Below are 22,525 nucleotides of genomic sequence, written 5' to 3'. Positions count from 1 at the left end.
TCCTCCCAGAGTGCACAACACACGCAAACTATGAGCCTCTATGGCTTTCTTAGGGAACATCCCCCTAGAGAACATATGCAAGGCATCAACATGGTCTACAACACACACCTTCACTAAACACTACTGTGTTGATATGCAAGCCAAGCAGCAAGCTGCAGTAGGCCAAGCTGTCCTTAAAACTCTTTCAAACTACTGCAACAGATACAGGTGACCACCGCTAGGGGAGACACTGCGGCACACAGTGGAGAAGTGTGGCTCAGGGGTTAGAGGCGGCAGACCCGGAAGCTGAGATCGGCCCTGGACCAGGGTTCAATTCCCCGCCTCGGCGGGTCTTGGGCTCAAAAAATTCCACGGACTTGATCATTCTCGCTCCGGTGCCTTCTCAACTCACGGGTTCACACTCTGCGACTCTGGGCAATAGCTTGCTTAATCTCCACAACGGCCCCTCGCGGCGGGATGCCTGGCTTTCACCTTGTGGATACCCTGCCGGGGTTATCTCACAGGGGAATACCAGGACGGGTTCCCTAAGCAAGCGCCGGGAAACCCTTTGTGGGTAGCTGTGCACTATATAAGCTCAAATACATTTACATTTACATTTACAATCAATGCGAAGTGTAGTATCTGCAGCTCATATGGCTCGAACGGAGAATGCTACTTACCTGTATGCATCTGTTCTTAGCATGTAGAGCTGCAGATTACTACACACCCTTCTGCCTCCCCAGGACCTGTATCTGTTCCAGTTTTATGTTACTTAGATGCACACGCATGGACATCCTTTTCTTTACTTCTACTAACTCCATAATTTCCCATCATGGCGAAAAACAATCTAAGGATGGAGCCGATGCCCATGCACACTATCGTCCAAGGGAGGAGTCGCCTATCTCGTGACTACAAAAGACTTCTTTCAAGACAACATGCAATCACTCGAGCCCAATACCGGGTGGCGATCTAATGCGAAGTGTAGTAATCTGCTGCTCTACATGCCAAGAACAGATGCATACTGGTATGTAGCATTTTCCTTCCTTTAATCTATATATATGTATAAAAACGAAAGTATGTATTTGTCCTTTATGCATTACTACACTAGTCATCCGATCACCATGAAACTTTGGGAAGTAATTTGTACACTCCAGCGAAGGTTTCTGGCAAAGAAAAGAAAAATTTGTTAAATATCGACCCCCCCAATGCCCTCATAGTCTTTCCAATACTGAATCTTTACAGTTTCCGGTGCAACTCGCTTTTGCAATGACTATCAACAAAGCACAAGGACAATCGCTGCAAGTGTGTGGACTAGATTTGGAGAATCCGTGCTTCTCACATGGACAACTGTATGTGGCCAGCTCAAGCGTCGGAAAACGGAAACAAAAAATACTGTGTATCCACAAGCACTCAAATAAATAAACAGAATTAAAACAACACTTTAAAATGTTTTCCATATTAAAATGAATAAGTTTCAATAAAAATGACACAATGTAATTTGAATGTTATCATAACAAGTTTCCTTAAATGTCCTTTCTTCTGAGATCGCAGCAACGCGCGACGGGTAAGCTAGTATTTATTTAAATTGCGACTTCACCAATGAATTATATATATATATATATATTTTTTAAAACCTTTATTTAACATTTGCAATCATATACAGACACTGGCCTACAACCCCCAGGGCTGGCCGCTAGGCATTTCAGTACGTTATTACAATCCAACGTCAGACCCATCCTCCCTGGGGAGCATAGGAACTCCATCCACAAAGCACATCGGTTGCAAAAGCAGTTCAACTCGGAAACAGGATAAGAGGTTTTCATTTTACATATAAAAAGTTGAAAGGATCAGGTGTCGTACAGTGTCTCGGATCACAAAAGGGGGCGAGCAAAAGAACGACGTGTCCAAAGTAAGTTCGCTATCATGTAGGTCAGCGGCGTTAAGACATACGACATCAGGATAAGTAGCACACTATTATTCGTCTACGCCATCATTATTGTCGGCCCCACAGCACCAGAACCTCAGAAAAGTCAAGGTACAGATGTAGAAACAAGGATGTAAGGAAAGCCGAACCCACCACACTAACCCGGAAAAGGAAAAAGAAAGAAAAGGCAAGGGAAGAGAAGGAAGAAAAGAGGCCATAGAACAAAAATAAAAACGAAACACCCACCCCCACACCCCCCCATCCTGCACCCCTGCTGATGACTACGGCCACCCCCCTCGCAGCGTGCCTGTCGCCCAGTAACCAGAACCCGAAATATAGTAGTAAAGGAAAAGGCAAAGAACCCCACACAATGAGGGAAATCGGAGGAGGGCATAGTTCTACGGGCTCCCGGTCTCCTTCCCCCCGTCGTAGCCAGCCCCGCCCCGGACTCCGTTAGGTCAATAATAAACAATCCCGTTAAACATAGTGCCACAATGAGAGACTCGGAGAAGAATCTCAACCCTGGCCCCGTCTATCAAATTCACTGAAGTCATCAATTAAGGAAAGCACTTCCCACAAAGTACTGTCAAAGTCTACCGAACAGGAGTACACAGCTGAGAAAAGAACGGCAGGGCCCGATGTAGATGGCTGGTACCAATGTTGACCCTCCCCGCCTCCGAAGCCAAGTTTTACCCCATCCGCCATCTTGAAAGACCGACGGGGGAGGGGAGTCGACACGGTCCGAAACAGCAAAGGATAGAAAGTGGAAGGATCCAAAATGGAGACGACATGTAAATGTTCCGGGGGATACGCAATCGGGGGTTCCAACGGTTCCGTGGGATGACCAGGCACAGTACAGTCAGGTAGATCCACTTCAATAGGGGCAAACACTGCTTCCATCGCCGGGTCAAGATACACCCCCGAGACATCCATTGAAAAGCGGGCTGGCTGCCGGGTCGCGGGCGTCGAGTCAAGATCCGGTCTCATGCCTGTGAGTCCGTCCGTCACAGACAACAAACTGCAAGTCTGGACTTCAATAGTTCCCTTAAGTGCCATGAGTTCCTCCAGCACCGTACGCAGTGACGGGCCATTTTGAGCCTGTTCCGCTAGATTCGTTTCGTCCTCCAACATGGTGGACCCCACGGAGAGGCGCCTTCTCCGGGGCAAAATTAGGCGGAGCAGGAGGAAGCCATGAGGGACTGCGGTTAGCGAGCAGTAGTACGCAGCGAGGCACCGACCCGGGGGAACAGCGATATGAATGCCGGACCCCCGGTCAGGGACCCCCGCGACACAGCACCGTGCGTCACTCGTCACCTCACCTTCTTTAGGGCACCAGGCAGCTGATGGTGGCAAAACAATCAAAAAAGTCAGTGTTCCAGAGACCAGACCCAACCACCTTCAGCAGTCCGTTGTTGTTCAACTCGGACCCGGCAGAGCCAGCACTCGAGACCCCGGCTTCTCTGCTGGGTTAGGCCTCAATGCGACCATCGACGTAGCTCCGCTCCACAACGTCGGAGAAACTCCGGGATTGCACCACTGGAGTGCGGGTCGGATCACACACACAGATCCGGTGCAGGTAATCAGGATAAGCAACAGGATGATGGAGCAAAGGACGGAGGTCAGCGGAGCCGGGAGACTATGCGGCCATCTTGGTTGGTGTCGTAGCTCCTCCTCTCCAATGAATTATATTTTAATAGCAATTATAAGTAGTGCTTTATCATTTTTCTAACTTGTCCCATCCCAGAGTGAGCAGTATTGCTATTTGTACTTGCATTTAACCTTTCTGCACTGGATAGCTAGGCCTGCTACAGTGAAAATAGCTTTTGGGGTCTTGTAACTGTAGCAAAATGGTACATTCATTTCTACATGTCCCACTTTTAAGTACCATGCTCTCAGCCTTGTAGGCTACAGGGCCTAAATAGAGGTGACTTACTAATCTGTAAAAGGTAGTCTTTTCCTGTCAAAAAAGAATATTTTGACAGGCCATGCCAGTTTTACATTGCAGTGGTCAGGCTACATAGAGTAGGCCTTGAGACATGTTTTCAGTGCCTCTGTAGTGGATCGAATAGTAAGTGCTGCAGTCCACTAGTGACATTTAACATTCCATGCTATGGGCATATTTCTGCACCATACACAATGGTTTTATAAGACAGTTAAATGCGACAATCTGGTGTTATACCACTATCAACATGCTTTCCGGATCAAATCATATACACTGCGCCTGGATAGCAGTGTCTCGTTTTGAAGTTAGGATTACCCGTTGGTGAGCCATAGAAAAAATTAAAAACTGGTGGGGGCGACCACCTCAAAACAGGTCATTTTGCAACACCGGCCCTTTATTTATTTTTATTTTTTAAATGTATTTTCTAGTGTTACATTGTCGGTAGCAACATGCCTACCTTGAAGCTATGTTATCAAATCAACAAACCATACAGCTACAAGCCTTGCACAGTCTTCCCCTTGTGAATCTGCCTCTGACTCCGTTTTCTACAGTTTTTCTTTGGTACCTTTGGGTATAGTTCTGGGCGGTAATCCATCTCTCATAATGGCTTGACCAACTCTAGTGGTTCCTTCCTGTCCTTGGCACTGTCGCACTTCTCACTGGTGTTGACTGCCAATGTTCTGTCCCTCTCTGACTGTAATAGTCTTCCCCAATGACCCAGCTCTCCCTTACTTTCCTAAACTTCTTGGGGCATCCTTTTCCCTCTTAGACCAGTTTTTCTGTTGTTCAATACCTATTCATTTTCATCACCCAGTCCTGGACTTGTGGTTGATCTGCCCACCCCAATTCCGTATTATCCTTTTTGCCAACAGCAGCTCCAGGTTAACCACTATCTTTTGTTATGATATGATGTCTTATCCCCTCCAGGGATGCCTGTCAGTCTGTATACCCACTGCGGTCTATGGCCTGGCCTGTATCCCTGTCCTGCACCGTTCCAAACTGTTATCAGTCCCACACTGTGGAGGAAGGTTCCTCGCTACCCAAGGCCTATTTTGTGGAGTAATCTCCTAGTGTAGTAGATCCTGTGCAGTATTTGTAGTTGTATCGGGCGGAAGTGCGCTTGTATTGCAACCTCCCGGGTAAGTTGTACGGCGTCCCTCCAGTCTCTGTTGTCTATATCCCGCACGTCTATCTGCCAGCACCCTAGTAGCTTACTCAGGTCTACCAGTGTGTTCGCCATTAAGGTTCTGTAAGTGAGAGCGATTGCCTTGGCGGCCCCTTTATTTTAATTTGAACAGTCATAAGTTGAAAAATGCTGGTATAATTAAGGTGTCTGGAAAGATCCACCTGTTGGTCCACTTTCCTAAACTCCATTTTCTACTGACCGCTTGCCTTTCATGACTCTGACCTCCTTAGTCTGGACTGGGTCGCTTGTCCTAGTTACCCATCATTCTACACCCTGGTCCTCTGCTGATGCATACTTGCCCTGCTAAATTGCCCCACTGGCACTCTTCCTTGCTTGGTGCTGTGCTGCCTTTTTGGATTGCACACTGCTGGCAGTGTTTGCTCACTTTTGAAAGCGTTATGCCTTTGATTTATTTCATACATTTTCTTTTTACTCTTAAGTTCAATAGTACACTTTTTACTTTTGTTTGTAGTGAATGCTCGATTAACTGGCATTGTTATGCATCTTATGTTTATACTGGCATATAGTTTTGTTATATTTACAAGCTCATGTAAAAAACGAAAATAAAAAGTTGTTTTTTTCAGGTCAGTGGAGAACCACATAAATGATGCCCAGAGAGATGATGACGAAGACAATGAGATGAGTAGATTCTACACAAATCCAGTTGCCAAGCCTACACCGCACACTCTGGAGAATAAACATAACCATGTGGATGACACCATTGTGGCCCTGAATATGCGAAATGCATTGCGCAATGGTTTGGAGGGCAGTAGTGAAGACAACTCGTTCAATGATGACTCTTTGCAAGATGACCGAGAAGAGGAGCTCAGTACTAGTCATCCGTCGCATCCTGCAGGTAAAGTTTACATTACAATGATCATAAGAGCATTAGTGAAGACTTTACATTTTTTACAGGATGTCGTCATTAGAGAGGGAGGTGATGACCTTGTAACCTGGGCTAAATAATTCTTACTAGATCAATGAGACAGCACAAGGGTTAATTGTTTAGCTTTTTATACCTTAAACTACACTTAAATGCGTTTGAAAAGAGAGCCATAATAGGTACTCCTAGATTTACAGTAATGATACTTCATTTTATTGTATTTATGAAGTACTTTCAACAAAATGCTGTCTAAAAGTACAGTGCAGCGTAGTATGATACAATTCTTGAGCTCAAATATGATTGAAGAAAACAAGATTTCTGGTTGAAAGATGCGATAGAGTAGAAACAAAACAATGATGTTTTCCAGTGTGAAGCAGTCTAAAATCAGATTCTAATTAATGGCTTCTTCCACTTGATGATTCCTCAACTGTTGAATATCCCCAGGTGCTGGACTGGATCCAGAAATGCTTGCATGGTTCTCTTGTGCCAGTAGGGGACACTGGTTCCGTCTTGACGTTAGAAACAACGCATAGATAACTTCATTGGAGCTGTAATGTGTCCACCTTGGTGTATCAATGTTCGCATTTTTCCATATCATTCAATGCATATTCGGAGCTTGCTGTTCCTGATATTTCCTTCAAACGTTTTCATCAGTACAGTGTGTATGGAATTTCTCTTAAGAGAATTCTATCTGTTGATTCCATACAGTGGAATATTCCCCAGGCGCATGGATCCAGAATATCTTAAGCAGTACCTCTGCGTGCAGGTAGGTGGCACGACTTCTCTGTATTGAAGTTGCCCACGCCTGATGTGACGTGCGTGGTGCCTATATAGGGGCCATCCCAGCACACATGTTATTTTCTTTGTTCCTTTCTGTCTGTGCCAGCAGTTACGTATCCAAAGGGCTACCTCTCTCTCTATTTCTGACCAACTTTTTTTCGACTTTTATCAAGCTCCTTTTTGAATTTGAATTTAAAGGTATTTATTGAGCGCTCGTACACCAGGCGGTTTCGTGGCGCTGTTGAGGAGGATGATTCCTGAGTTAGAGGGTAAAGCAGTTTAGATTTTAAAAGCCTGTGAAAACAGTCGTTTCCAGGGTGCTGTGGAACTCCAGGTCGGATGGTATTGATCTCATTTGGAGAGGTAGAGAATTCCAAAATTGCGGAGCAAGGACGGAGAACTTAGAGCCTCCCATTCTGCTCTTCTTGAACCTGGGCACCACCAAGAGGGACAAAGAGGAAGAAGGCAGTTGTCTGCTGGGGATATAGGGTTCGATTTTGGACTTGATAAAAGACGGAGCTGTTCCCGCAATGGCCTGGAACGTGATGCATCCCATCTTAAAAAGGGCCCTTTCTCTGATAGGGAGCCAATGGAGGGTAGTGTCGTGTGATTTGGGTAAGCCATAGACCAAGCGGGCTGCTTGGTTCTGCACCAGTTGGAGCCGTCGGATGGCGTACGCGGGGGCGCCATTGTACAGAACGTTCCCGTAATCTAAACAGGAAAGGACCATAGCCATCAGGATCAATTTAAGAGCTGAAAAGGAAAAAAACTGAGATCTTTCGAATAGTACACAAAGTAAAAAAACAGGAGGAAACCACTGTGCTGATCTGAGAGTGTAAGGTAAGTTGTTGGTTAAGGGTAATCCCCAGTGTCTTAACAGAGGGAGAAGGAGAAGGGGAGGGACCAAAAGAGGGGGGGCCAAAAAATAGGAGTCAAAGGGTTGAGTTTACCGCCAGTGAAAAGAAGCTCGGTCTTATCAGGGTTGAGCTTGAGATGGTTAAAGCTCATCCAATCCCTGATCAAGACCATCACCGACTGGAAATTATGAATAGAATCAGGAGAATCAGAGGTTGAAAATGAGCTGGAGGTCATCGGCGTAATTAAACACAGTGACCTTCATCTTCTGCAAGGCACAAATAAGCGGGAAGATGTACAAATTAAAAAGAAGGGGGGAGAGAGAAGATCCCTGAGGGACGCCACATTGCACTTTGCGGGCCTGGGAGGAAAAATTCGCCAGATTTGACTGCCTAAGTCGGGCCAGGGCATAACCTCCAATGCCTGCCGCCTCGACACGGGAAAGAAGGATGGTGTGGTCCACCGTGTCGAAGGCGGCCGACAAATCAAGAAGGACCAGTGCCTGTCGAAGGTTAGCGTCTAGCTCCTCTCTGAGTGTGTCAATGACAGAGACCACCACTTTTTCGGTCGAAAGGAGAGGGCAGAACCCTGCTTGGCACGGTGCGAGATAGCCGCTGTCCTCGATGAAAGAACTGAGGACTTTAGTGGCATGGCGTTCGAGGACTTTGGCCAGGTAAGGAAGAAGGGAGATGGGCCGGTAATTTACTAGCGCTGTTGGATCTGCACCTGGTTTTTTTAAGATTGGAATGATGGTGGCTGATTTGTGACAAGGGGGGGCAATTCCTGACTTAAGGGTCTCATTGAGAAAGGTAAGGGGGGGAAGGGCAGGTTAGAAAGATGTCGCGCAAGATGTAGGCCGGGCAGATGTCGGAAGGAGATTCAGACTGACGCAAGGGAGCAAGGAGAGAAAGATTTCTTTAGACCGGGGGCTATGTGGTCGAGGTGATAGGTGTTGGGTGGTGAGTCGGGGTTTAAAAAAGCTGGGGAGGGAGGAGGAATGTTAGCCTTAATGGCTGCAATTTTGTTAATAAAAAAGTTATTCAGCGAGTCACACAGGGGCTGAGAAGGTATCGGCTGGAGGTGGTCCTATCTGAAGAGGCCAATTCAAAGACTGTGGCGAAAATTTCTCTGGGTTGGTTCTCTGCCCGAAGGATCTTATTCGAGAAATAGCAAGTTTTAGCGTCTAGGATGGCTGTCTTGTACTCAGCCTGGGTGGAGGAGTACGATAATTCATCTGTGGCTGGACTAGAGGCTAGTAAAGAGGAGCAGAGCAAAGGAATGCCAACTTTGCCTCAGTTACGTGCCCAGGTGTTCTTGGGCAGGGGGGGTTTTGTGGTCGGACTGAAATCCAAGGAAAAGGAAATCAAGTGGTGGTCGGACCACAGACAGAGGGTATCTGAAAGAGACACGTTAGTGATAGATTCCTTACCTTAGAATATCCCCAGGCGTCAGACTGGATCCGGAAACTTTTGCGTAGCAATACCCCTGCGCGCCGGCAGGCGTCGTCTGCGGCTCCGCGTCCGTCGTCGGCGTCGTGAGCGCCGGGATGACGTCGTCGGAGTACTTAGACGGCGCCCATGCGCGCTGACGTCAGTTCTTCTTTTTTCCGCGCCAGCTAGCGCAGATCCGGAAGAAGCTCTACCCCCAGTCACTTTTTGACTGAAAACTTTTTGATCTTTTTGATCTTCTATTTAGTCGACTTCTCGACTATCGGTGCCAGGGATGCCCGGGTTCAAGCCTTGTTCGAAGTGCGGCCGACTCATGTCGGTCACGGACCCCCATCGCCGGTGCCTGAAGTGCTTAGGCCTCGACCACGACGATCGATCCTGCTCCGACTGCTGGGCCCTGACGTCGAAGGCTAGGCGGGAGCGGTCCCGCAAGCGTCTCGAGCTGAGGCAGTCGGCCCCGCGCCGCTCCAGGTCCCGGTCCCGGTCCCACGGGAGGTCGAGGGACAGGTCGCGAGGTCGGAGTCATTGACGTTCCGGGAGTGGACACCGATCGTCTGGTTCCAAGTCCTCAGGTAAGAGGCATGAGGGACACCATCGATCCTCCGACCCGCCCCGACGCTCGCACGATGCGGCCGGGGACTCGGGCGACACCGCCCACGCGGCTCCGCGGGAGTCGCAAGTGTCGCCGCCTGCCCCACACCTTCGGGTCCCTGGGCACGGCGCGTCGCAGGAGGAGGTCGAGAGGTACCTCATGGCCATGAGGGCCCTCCCTCCCCAGTCGGTTCCCGTGGCGCCTTCGGGCCGATCGGCTTCCTCTGGAGGTCCTTCAGGGTCGGGTGCTTCGGCCCCGACGACGTTGGGTGCTTCGGCCCCGGCGTCGCTGGCGACTTCGGTCCCGGCGCCGCACGACCTCGCTGGATCCGGCTCCGGATCCGGGACCTCGCCGGTCGACCTTACGACCTCGCCGGCGCCGTCCCTTCAGGTGTCGTCCCCGGCAGCCGATGTGGTTGCCGCCCCCAATGTTTCCTACGGTCCTACTCAGGAGTTGGAGGGGCGCCGCTGGGCGCCGATTCCGTCGGCCTTTGGAGACTTCTATCTCCACGAGGAGGCCCTGGCTGTTAATCCTGGTCTCCAGGAGCCAGGTGACGAGGAGCAATGGGAGGGGTCCGAGGACCCTCTGGCACGTGATTGCCAGTCACATCAGGACTGGACATATGAGCTTGGGGAGGCCAGTGGTATTGACACCTCGCCAGACACTGGATTTACGTCGCCCCCGACTGTGGCTTCGGAGGCGGGTTCTGCTTACAGCGTAGTGTTGACGAAGGCAGCTAAGGCCTTAAACCTTCAGCTCCCCGTCGCGGCCGTGAGGACTAATCTCCTCACTGAGGTCCTCAAACAGCAGTCCGGCTCCGCGGAGCCCCTCCTGCTGTTCAATGAGGCCTTGTGTGACGTTCTTCTGGGCACTTGGTCCAAGCCCGCCACAGGCCCCCCTGTGGACAGGAACGTGGCCAGACGCTACCGCCCGGCACCGGGCGACCCATGCTTTTTGTCCACCCATCCCACCCCCGAGAGTCTGGTCATCCAGGCCTCAAACTCCCAAACCGCGTTCCCGTCGGCCCCGCCCGACAGGGAATCCAAGAGATATGAACAGTTCGGGAAGAAGGTTTTCTCGTCTGTGAGCCTAGGGCTGCGGTCTGTGAACACCGCCTGTCTCTTGGGCCGCTACACCCACACCCTGTGGGACACGGTTGCGGAGGTGCTGCCTAGATGCCCGGAGGAGGTCCAGGCTAAACTCAGCCAAGCCCTGGCGGATGGCCGAGATGCAGCACGCTTTTCTATCCGGTGTGGGCTGGATACTACGGACTCACTGGGCAGGGCGATGGCAACGACGGTTGCGGTTCGACGCCACGCCTGGTTGAGGTCCGCCAACTTCTCGGCCGATGTCCAGGCCACCCTCCTGGACATGCCGTTTGATGGCCGTCGCCTCTTCGGCGACAAGGCAGACCATGCGCTGGAACGTTTCAAGGACTCCAGGGCCACGGCCAAGTCCTTGGGCCTTACGGCCCCACGCCAGCAATCGGGTGCCTTTCGCTCCTTTCGTGGCCACGGAAGGGGCGCCCCACCACGTACCGTCAGCCACGCGCCACAGAATGTTCAGCAACGCGGTGGCGGACGTGGGAACCGCCGTGGCGGTGGTCGGGGCCAGCGGCGAGGCCAGTCCACACCTCCCTCAGCAGCCCCTGCCTCGAAACCTTCCTAGTCCGAGTTTTCAGGCCCATGTGACGCCTGTGGGAGGCAGGGTGCGCCATCACCTCTCCCACTGGCATACAGTCACTTCGGACAGGTGGGTGCTGCAAATTGTCCGAAGGGGCTTCTCCCTCCCCTTCGAGTCGTCCCCTCCATCCATGCCACCTCAATACCACCGTGTGTCGGGGGATCACTTGCAACTTCTGCAAGAGGAGGTTTCGGCCCTCTTGGCCAAGAGGGCCATCGAGCGCGTTCCTGGGCCAGAAGTAGGACGTGGTTGTTACTCCCACTACTTTCTGGTACCCAAGAAGGGCAAAGGGGGCCTACGCCCTATCTTGGATCTGCGGAACGTCAACGGCTTCCTCCGGACGGAGAAGTTCAAGATGCTCACTTTGGCTCAGGTCCTGGCTGCCCTGGACCCAGGAGACTGGATGGTAGCGTTGGACTTGCAGGACGCCTATTTCCACATCCCCGTCCTGTTGGCCCACCGGCGTTACCTGCGGTTCACGGTAGGCCAAGAGCACTTTCAGTTTACCGTGCTCCCCTTCGGCCTTACCAGCGCCCCACGGGTGTTCACGAAGGTGATGGCGGTGGTCGCAGCCCATCTGCGCAGGCAGGGGATATCAGTCTTCCCCTACCTCGACGACTGGTTGTTGAAGGCGGGCTCGCCCCAGACAGTCGTCAGCCACCTCCAGACTACGGCCGACCTCCTGCACTTGCTGGGGTTCTCCATCAATGTGCCGAAGTCACACCTGTGTCCCTCTCAGAAGCTCCTCTTCATCGGAGCGGTTCTCGACTCGGCGCGGTTTCGGGTTTACCCACCCGAACAGCGGGTTCGGGATATTCAGGCTCTGGTTCCCATCTTCCAGCCGTTATCCCGGGTCTCGGTCAGGTTGACGCTGCGGCTTCTGGGACTGATGGCCTCCTGCATCCTTCTGGTGCGTCACGCCAGGTGGCGGATGCGGGCTCTGCAGTGGGACCTGAAGTTTCAGTGTGCCCAGCATCAGGGCAACCTGTCCGATCATGTCCTGATCTCGGAGGGCACTGCGAGACAACTGCAGTGGTGGCTCACGGACCGCGACTGGGTCAGTGGCAGACCCCTCTCCCTACCCCAGCCGGAGCACGTAGTTGTGACGGACGCGTCCCTCCAGGGCTGGGGAGGCCACATGGGAGAGGCGGAGATCAGAGGCCTCTGGTCTCCGGCGGAGTCCCGGCTCCATATCAACCTTCTGGAGCTGCGGGCGATTCGTCTAGCACTGAAGGCATTCCTCCCCTCTGTCCGAGGGAGCGTAGTGCAAGTGTTCACCGACAACACCACCGCCATGTGGTATTGCAACAAGCAAGGCGGGGTGGGGTCGTGGACCCTCTGCCAGGAGGCTCTGCGCCTCTGGCAGTGGCTGGAACATCAGGGCGTGACCCTGGTGGTTCAACACCTGGCAGGCTCTCTGAATGCCAGGGCGGACGAACTCAGCCGCCGGTGCATGATGGATCACGAATGGCGTCTGAACTCGGACGTGGCGCAAGGTCTCTTTCAGCAGTGGGGAGAGCCTTGGTTAGATCTATTCGCCACAGAAGAGAACGTGCAATGTCATCAGTTCTGCGCGTTGGAATTTCCAAGGCGGCACTCGCTCGGAGACGCTTTTCGTCGCGAGTGGAGCTGCGGTCTGTTGTACGCCTTTCCGCCTATACCACTTCTGCCCAGAGTGCTGAAGAAGATCAGGCGCGACTGGGCCCAAGTTATCCTTGTGGCTCCGGACTGGGCACGAAGATACTGGTATCCCGAGCTACTCAGCATGTCAGTCGATCCCCCGATTCGTCTGCCTCTTCGGGAGGACCTTCTGTCGCAGCAGCAGGGGACGGTCCTGCACCCGAACCTGTCCAGTCTCCACCTACAAGCTTGGAGATTGAGCGGCGGCAGTTGAGGCCATTTGACTTGCCTCCTGAAGTCTGTGATATCATTCTGGCAGCCAGGCGTCCCTCCACAAAGTCGGTATACGCCTGCCGGTGGAACAGATTTGTGGCATGGTGCACAGCAAAGGCTGTGGATCCTCTCTCGGCACCCCTTTCGGAAGTGCTGCTCTTTCTTCTTTCCCTGGCCCAGCAGGGCTCTGCTCTGGGCACTCTTAAAGGGTACCTTTCTGCTCTATCAGCCTTCTTGAGGCTACCAGATCAGCCTTCTTTATTCAAGTCCCCTATTGTGAGTAGATTTCTGAAGGGCATCACGCACATGTTCCCTCCTGTTCCCTTCGTGATGCCCCAGTGGGACTTGAATCTTGTTCTCACTTATCTGATGTGTGCTCCCTTTGAGCCACTGCATAACTGTCCTCTTCGTCTCCTTACTCTGAAGACTGCCTTCCTGGTTGCCATCACCTCTGCCAGGAGAGTGAGTGAGCTCCAGGCTCTTTCTTCTTCTCCACCTTTCCTGTCTGTTCATCCTGACAAGGTGGTGTTACGTACACGACCTTCCTTTCTGCCCAAGGTTGTCATGGCCTTCCACATCGGGCAGTCCATTACCTTGCCCACTTTCTTTCCGCCTCCGCATCCCTCGAAAGAGGAAGAGAGGCTCCACCGTCTGGATCCAAAACGTGCGCTCTCCTACTACCTAGATCGCACACGCCAATTCCGGGTGGATGACCAGCTCTTCGTTGGTTACGTGGGCGCGAAGAAGGGTAAGGCTGTGCACAAGAGGACCATCTCTAGGTGGATCATCTTGTGTATCCAAGCATGTTACTCCATGGCGAGGAAGGAGCCCCCGGCTGGATTGCGGGCTCACTCCACTCGGGCCACGGCGACAACAACTGCCCTGGGCCGAGGTGTCCCCCTGCAGGACATTTGCCAGGCAGCTACGTGGGCCTTGCTGCACACGTTCGCAAGACACTACTGCCTGGACAGTCAAGTCCGGAGGGATGGCTTCTTTGGCCGTTCCGTCCTCCAGGACTTTCTGGTGTGATATTGGTTCGCAGACCCACCACCGGGTTGGTATTGCTGGGGTATCTATTCTAAGGTAAGGAATCTATCACTAACGTGTCTCTTTCAGATGCACAAGTTACTACTTGTGTAACGATATATCTGTAAGAGACATTAGTTAGTGATAGATTCCTTACCGACCCACCCATCCTCCCCGTTCTGCGAATCGATATCTAGGGTTAAGGTCATCCCCTTTCAGGGCCCTAGTTTCATGGCACTAGTGTTAGTTCTATCATGGCTCTGCGTATCTGGCGCGGAAAAGCTGTGTGTCAGAACTGACGTCAGCGCGCATGGGCGCCGTCTAAGTACTCCGACGACGTCATCCCGGCGCTCACGACGCCGACGACGGACGCGGAGCCGCAGACGACGCCTGCCGGCGCGCAGGGGTATTGCTACGCAAAAGTTTCCGGATCCAGTCTGACGCCTGGGGATATTCTAAGGTAAGGAATCTATCACTAACTAATGTCTCTTACAAGTAGTAACTTGTGCGACAGGAGCATGGATAGGGATGTTAAGGGACCAAACCTGGTCCAAAATATGACCCTGAACGTGGGTTGGGGTATGAATATGTGATATAAAGTTCAGACTGTGAAGTGATTCCGTGAAGTCTCTGGAGGGGGCGTCTTCAGCCGGATCAGATGGCCAAAAGTTGAAGTCTCCAAGTACCAGGACCGCCAAGTTGTTCACAGCTAATGTAGCTAGCAGGTCCTGGAGAGCTGGGAGAAAGTGCGGCATATTTTTAGGAGGGCGATACATCAAAACACAGGTGATAGGTGTCTATCATCCCCCCCCCCACCCCCCAACCCCCAACCCCCGACCCCCGCTTTGCCGGGAGGTCGATCTGCCCGAAGAGCATAGTAAGAAGAGGGCAGGGCCGCAAGCAAGTTGGGCAGGGAGTCCTGGCAAAACCAGGTTTCCGTGAGGAACAGTAGGTTAGGTTTCTGAGTGTCCAAGAAGATGAACAGGTCGAGATGGTGTTTTACAGCCGACCGAGTGTTTAATAAGAAAGCAGAGATGGTCGGTGTGTCACTTGCTTGAGAAGTGGAAGAGCTGGGGCAGGTGGAAGGTCGGACTAATGAAGGCAGATTGGGTGGTAGAGAAGGTAGGGGGTGAGCACTTAAAATCCCGGCATCAATGATATGACCCAACGCTGCTTGATTCAAGTCCCAAGGGCCTTGGTGTTGCACAGTGTTTCAGGGGGATGCCGCGGACGGGCGCAGATGGGCTTGCCTTAGGCGAGCCCGTTGCACTCGTCCTCTGCGCGTCCGAGAAATGCACCTAGCGTCGCAGTTAATGCGTTGCTCACTCTGCGCGATCTATTGTTGTCGGGTTGCTTTCAGAAGTGGGGTAGAAGCTCCACCTCTGCTTCTCATTGGCGCGCATCACACTTTGTTAAACATGCGCTTTTGATTTGGAGTGAGGCTTTTTTGTTAGCTCCCTGTCTCTTTTCCGGCTCACCCACCCGTACTGGATATCGGCCGCGCTTGTTTATTTATTTTACCACGCAGGGCAAAAGGGAGCGTTCTCATCCCTAAAGCGGTGTGCTTTTATTTTCTGTGCGGTCCGCCTCGGCCGCGCTTGATTATTTAATTAGTCCGGCTCGGCCGCGCATGTTTACTTATTTATTTTTATTTACAATGTTGCTGTCACTCTTTTCCAGTTCCTCCGGGGTCTTCTCTCCCCAGTAGTTCATGAGCCTTGCTGTCTCCTACGCCCTTTCACTAAAGTGTCTTGCTCCTTTCCCGTACCTGTGGTCTCCCCTCTTTATTAAAGAGCTTGTCTCCCTTTCAATAGTCGTGCTGGCTCGCTTCACTATTAGTGGCCCGCGAGATACTTCCATTTTCACTGCTACCCGGCATGTAGGTCCTCGTCGCTCTGTTCCTGCGGGCCCCTGCTTAATGGATACCATCAGCCCTGTTTCCATTGCCTCCGCTGTTTCTTGCAAGCGAAAGTCCCTTCAGAAACGCTTTTCGCTTCAGGGACGTGTTCTATAGTTATTGGGGATCTGGCCGTGGAAGGCCCCCTTAATTCCACTTCCAGTGGTTGAGGTAGCCTTTGAAAGGGTTCGGGCTCAACATTGTTTGGCCCCTGCACCGTCCAACAGCCCAAGGAACAAATACATTCTGGTGGTAGTGGATCATGCCACCAGGTACCCTGAAGCTATTCTGCTAAGGTCCACCACTGCCGGCAAAAGCCCAACTTGGTGTCTCTGCCAGGGTGGATTTTCCGATGGAGGTAGTATCAGATAGAGGTACAAACTTCATGTCTGCATACTTAAAACCCATGTGGGAGGAGTGTAGTGAGCTACAGGTTCACCACTCCTTATCACCCACAAACCAATGACCTGGTGGAGAGATTCAACCACACTTTGAAAGGCATGACTCAAAAACTCAGCCGGAGATGCTGCCTTTTGCCTACAGGGAAGTGCCACTAAAGGTATTGCGGTTTTCATCCTTTGAACTTTTGTTTGGGCACCTGGTTAGAGGTCCTCTGAGTGTTGTAAGAGAAGGTTGGGGAAAAAACCTCTCAAAGAGCCAAAACCAGACAGAGGCCTATGTGCTTGGCCTTCGTTTCAGGATGGCTGAATACATGTAGAAAGCAAGCCAACACCTTCAGGCCAGCCAAGAGCTTCAAAAAGCAGTGGTGTGACCAAAATGCTCCTCTGGTAGAATTGAAACCGGGCCAGAAGGTATGAGAATTTGAGCCTATATCCCCTAGTGCACTCCAAGATAAGTCTAGTGGGCCCTAGCCTCTCTTTGAAAGAAAAGGGGAGTTCACCTATCTGGTGTACCTTGGCAGTATCAAACACCCTAAAAGCGTGATTCATGTCTATCGCATGAAGCCCTATTATGACAGCTGACATGACCTTGCTCATGATCACTGATAATTGACCGGAAATAGTGAACCTCTCACTAATCTCCTTTCCATCAATCTACAAAATGGGTCTGTTGATGGAGTGGTCTTTTTAGACACCCTCACCAACCAAGCTGACTGCAGGCTAGTCCTAAATCAGTAAATCAGTATGCTGAGCTCTTCTCTCTGACCCCCTTGTCAGACTACCTGACAGGTAGGTAGGATGTGGACACTGGTGACATCCTACCTGTCTAAAGCAAAGTTTACAGGCAGTCTGATAATGTCAGAGAGTACATTCAAGCTGAAGTAAGATAGATGCTGAAATTGGGTGTCCGTGAACTCTCAGAGAGCCCCTGGGCCAGTCCAGTTGACTTGGTCCCCAAACCTCGCTCCACAGTGAAAAGAAAGAAAGGTTTTATGTGGACTGTAGGGGCCTCAATTCTGTGCCAAAAACTAATGCACACCCATTCCCTAGAGCAGATGAACTGATTGATGGGTTAGGTGTAGCCAAATATCTCCGTAGCTTTTAGCTTGAGCTCACATCTGAGGACTGGCAGGTAGGTCTGACCCCTGGAGCAAAAGAAAAATCTGCATTCTCCATCCCAAATGGGCATTTCGTTTACTGTGATACCCTTTGGGTTAAAAAATTGCCCCTGCCACCTTCCAACGGTTGGTGAACATACCCTTTGGGTTAAAAAATTGCCCCTGCCACCTTCCAACGGTTGGTGAACAAAGTCCTTGCTGGGCGGGAATCCTTTAGTGCAGCTTATCTTGATGATATTGCAGTCTACAGCTCCACCTGGCATGATCACCTGAGCCACTTTGGCAAGGTCCTAGAGGCTTTGAGAAGTGCAGGCCTCACTATCAAGGCAAGTAAGTACCAGCTAGGGCAGGTAATGGCTGTGTACCTGGGCCACCTGGTAGGTTAAGGGCATGTTCAGCCACTCCAACTCAAGATCCATACAATTATGGCCTGGGTAGCTCCCCAACAACCCAGACCTCAGTCAGGGCATTCCTTGGCTTGACCAGGTATTAGGAGGTTTGTGAAGGACTGTCGGTCCATTCAGACCGCTCACAGACTTTGCTTTCAAAATTATGCCAAAGAAAGTAAACTGGACAGTGAATTCTCTAAAGAATGCAGTGTCCTATGCCCCATTCCTGAAAGCTCCAAATTCCTCCAAGCAGTTAATTGCATCCTTCAGGTCCAGCCTTTACCATCCAATTGTTTGGTACGATAATATGCCTGAGGTGGTGTATCCCTTTCATCTTAAATTTGCGGTAAACCAGCCATTTGTTGTACTCCAAGTTGATTAGGAGAGGAGTTGGCCTAACTGCTAGGGCGCTCGACCTCTGACCTGGGGATCTGGGTTTGAGTCTCTGTAACGACGCTCAACATCCTGTGATTCTAGGCAAATCACTTAATCTCCCCGTGCCTAACAAAAAGAAAATGAACGTGTGTTCTCATGTAACGTAACTGGTGCTATGTAAAGCGCTCTGATTCCAGATTCGGGTCAAGTTTGCGCTATATAACACTCAGCAAAAAAAATAAAAAATACAGTGTGATGCAATTCCTCATTTTTCTCCTCTAGAAAGAGGTTGCTTAAGAATCCCTTTGGATGCAAAATTGTTGGTGCCCCTGCCCCTTTTTTCAATGAGGGCCTTTACTTTCTGGTCTATAAGCAATGTATTTGTTTATGAGAAAAACGGGGAATTGGGCCTGTTCTTTTGTCTTGGGAGTCAATAGAATTCTAGCTGAAACTCTGTTGTGGTCTGAAGCATCCCACATTATCTTCCTCCAGTTGTGTATAAGCATTCTTAGAAATGAAACTGGGTATAATACATGAACGTTTGTAAATTGGTGACATTACACAAGACAAAATGAATTGGAAGAATATGATCCATTGCTAGCAATAAAATTAGAAGAGCTTTTACAAACATACAGAAAATTATAATACGAAATCCATAAAAAAACAATCAATCTAAAAAATGAAAATGAGAATGAATGACATAAAATAATGTATACTAACAATGGGTGGCCTGAGTGTCCATGAATCGGATAAGGAACTGGTAGTTTGTACAGAAATGAGACGAGGGAGAATATTGTTTAGTGCTGGAATTCTACCAGCACTTTCATAAACCTTCTGACTAAGAACTTGCTGCATAGACTTTTGGCCTTGTCCAGAGAAGAGAAGGTTGTGATAAATTTTCTAAATGCTTTAACAAAAGTGACTTTAAAGAGACCACTTTCAGCCACTGCTCCTCCCTCTGTGGTCACCAGCTTGCCCAACTTTGGGTTGATTTTATTCAGTAGGGACTTGCTTCTTTGAGCAGGTAAAAGTGAATATGCGTTTCCTAAGACACAGGCTGCATGTTGTGCTCGTCCCAATAGGACATCTCGTGATAATTAATCTGAAAGAACCAGGTTAGTATTAAATTCTTTACCTTAGAATATCCCCAGGCATCAGACTGGATCTGGAAATTTTTGCTTAGCAGTACCCTTGCGCGTCTGTAGTCGTTGTCTGCGGGTCCGTCGTCTGCGTCGTGATGACGTAGTCGGAGTACTTAGACACCACCTCCGCGCACTGACATCAGTTCTTCTTCTTTTTTCCTCGCCAGCAGCGCAGATCCGGAAAAAGTGGTACCTTAGTCACTTTTGACTAAACTTTTTTGTGATCTCTTTTGATCCTTTTTCGAGTCTTTGACTCCGAACGGTGCCGGTAGGGATGCCAGGTTTTAAACCCTGTGAGGACTGCGACCGACTGTCGGTCACCGACCCTCACCGCCGGTGCCTCCACTGTCTCGGCGTCGATCACGACGACTAGACCTGCTCCGACTGCCGGGCCTTGACTTCGAAAGCTAGGCGGGAGCGGTCCCGCAAGCGGCTCGAACTCCGGCAGTCGGCCCGCGCCGCGAGAGGTCCTGGTCCGGACGGAGGTCGAGGGACAGGTTGCGGGGTCGGAGCCATCATAGCTCCGGGAGTCACCATCACTCCTCAGGCTCGAAGTCTTCAGGTAAGCACAAGAAGTCGAAGAAACGTCATTGCTCTTCTGACTCTCCCCGACGGTCGCGTGACGCGGCCAGGGATTCGGGTGACACCGCCCACGCGGCTCTGTTGGAGGCGCGGGCGTCGTGATCTGCCCCATACCCTCCGGTCCCTGGCCAGCAAGCGACGCCGGAGGAGGTCGAGCGTTTCCTCATGGCCATGAGGTCCCTCACTCCTCCAGCGGGCTCCGTGGCACCTCCGGGCCCAGCGGACCTGTCTGGGGGCCCTAGCGGGTCGGGTGCTTCCGCCCCGACGCCGCTGGCGCCTTCAGGCCCGGAGCCGCAGGGCCCCACTGGATCCGCTTCTGGATCCGGATCGTCGCCGGTCGACCTGACGACCTCACCGGCGCCGGTCCCTCAGGTGTCACCTCCCGTGCTGTCCTCGGGCGGTGCCGTCCCCGATGCCTCCTTCGACCCGGTTCCGGCGCCGCTCCCGACGGTGCTTAGGGAGTTTTACTTCAATGAACCGACCCCATCATTTGACAACCCTGATTATCAGGGGATGGGTGATGAGGAGTATTGGGAGGGGTCTGAGGACCCTCTGGCACGTGAGTCAGTCCCAGGAGGACTAGACAGGTCTTGGGGATGCCAGTGGTCTGGACACTTCGCCAGACACTGGTTTTGTCTCACCTCCTACCGTGGCTACGGAGGAGGGGGCATCCTTCAGTGTGGTGTTTACGCGGGCGGCCAAGGCCTTGGCCCTTGAGCTCCCTGTCGCGGCCGTGAGGACTAACCTCCTCCTTAAACCGCAGTCAAGCTCGGCTGAGCCTCTGCTGCCGTTTAATGAGGCCTTAACTGAAGTTCTTTTGAGCACTTGGTCCAGGCCCGCTACAGGACAGCCTGTAGATAGGAACGTGGCCAGATGCCCGGCCCCGGGCGACCCTTCTTTCCTGTCCACCCACCCCACCCCAGAGAGCCTGGTCATCCAGGCCTCTAACTCCCAGACCGCATTCCCGTCAGCTCCGCCTGATCGGGAATCCAAGAGGTATGAGCAATACGGCAAGAAGGTATTCTCCTCCCTGAGTTTGGGACTGCGGTCTTCCAACACCGCATGCCTCTTGGGCCGCTACACCCACTCCCTGTGGGACACGGTCGCGGACGTGCTGCCACAATGCCCGGCAGAGGTTAAGGCTAAACTCGCCCATGCCCTTGCGGAGGGTCGAGATGAGGCACGTTTTTCCATCCAGTGTGGGCTGGATACCACCAACTCTCTGGGCAGAGCGATGGCAACGACGCTGGCGATTCGTCGCAACGCCTGGTTGAGGTCCACCAACTTTTCTGTGGGTGTCCAGAATACCCTCATGGACATGCCGTTTGATGGCAGTCGCCTTTTCGGCGACAAGGCAGACCATGCGCTTGAGTGCTTTAAGGACTTCAGGGCTACGACCAATGCCTCTCGGCTCTCGGCCCCATGCCAGCAAATGGGTGCCTTTTGCTCCTTTCGTGGCCAAGGAAGGGGCACCTAGCCACCCACCGCAGACCAACAACCACCGCGGTGGCAGGCGTGCAAACCGCCGTGGAGGCGGTCGGGGACAACGGCGAGGCCAGTCCACACCTTCCCCCGCAGCATCCGCCTCAAAACCTTCCTAGTCCGTGCTTTCAGGCCCAAGTGACGCCAGTGGGGGGCAGGGTTCGCCATCACCACTCCCACTGGCGCACTGTCACATCGGACAGGTGGGTGCTGCAAATCGCCCGAAGGGGCTACTCCCTCCCCTTCGAGACGACTCCTCCAGCCATGCCACCGAAATTCCACCGCATATCTGGATCATTTGCTGCTTCTACAGGAGGAAGTTACGGCCCTCTTGGCCAAGGGGGCCATCAAGCGCGTTCCTCGGCCAAAAGTAGAGTGTGGTTGCTACTCCCGCTACTTCTTGGTACCCAAGAAGGGCAAAGGGGTCCTACGCCCTATCTTGGACCTATGGAATGTCAACGGCTTCCTCCGGAAGGAGAAGTTCAAAATGCTGACTCTGGCTCAGGTCTAAGCTGCCCTGGACCCAGGAGACTGGATGGTAGCGTTGGACTTGCAGGACGCTTATTTCCACATCCCCGTCCTGCCGGCGCTACCTGCGGTTCACGGACTTACCAGCGCCCCACGGGTGTTCACGAAAGTGATGGCGGTGGTCACAGCTCATCTGCGCAGGTTAGGGTTTTCAGTCTTCCCCTACCTCGACTGGTTGTTGAAGGCGGGCTCGCCCCAGACAGTCGTCGGCCACCTCCAGACGATGGCAGACCTCCTGCACCTGCTGGGGTTCTCCATCAGTGTGCCGAAGTCACACCTGTGTCCCACTCAAAAGCTCCTCTTCATCGGAGCAGTTCTCGACTCGGCGCAGTTTCGTGTTTATCCCCCGAGTAGCGGGTTCGGGATATTCAGGCTCTGAATACGATCTTTCAGCCTTTATCCTGAGTCTCGGTCAGGTTG

The 22,525-nt window shown here is 51.9% G+C and overlaps 1 protein-coding gene across 2 annotated transcripts in view; it reads left to right on the top strand.

Annotated features, from left to right (window-relative positions):
• The window catches only part of NUP98 (nucleoporin 98 and 96 precursor), a 944,939-nt gene that overhangs the window by 446,793 nt on the left and 475,621 nt on the right, over positions 1 to 22,525 (top strand). For both annotated transcript variants that reach the window (XM_086933760.1, XM_086933759.1), the window contains exon 16: positions 5,616 to 5,887. In XM_086933760.1, coding sequence (XP_086789886.1) covers positions 5,616 to 5,887 — 272 coding nt within the window. The remainder of the gene's footprint in view (positions 1 to 5,615; positions 5,888 to 22,525) is intronic.

The sequence above is a fragment of the Lissotriton vulgaris genome, chromosome 8 (assembly GCF_964263255.1).
Source record: "Lissotriton vulgaris chromosome 8, aLisVul1.2, whole genome shotgun sequence".
Lineage (NCBI taxonomy): Eukaryota > Metazoa > Chordata > Amphibia > Caudata > Salamandridae > Lissotriton > Lissotriton vulgaris.
This window is presented reverse-complemented; position numbering and strand designations above follow the sequence as displayed.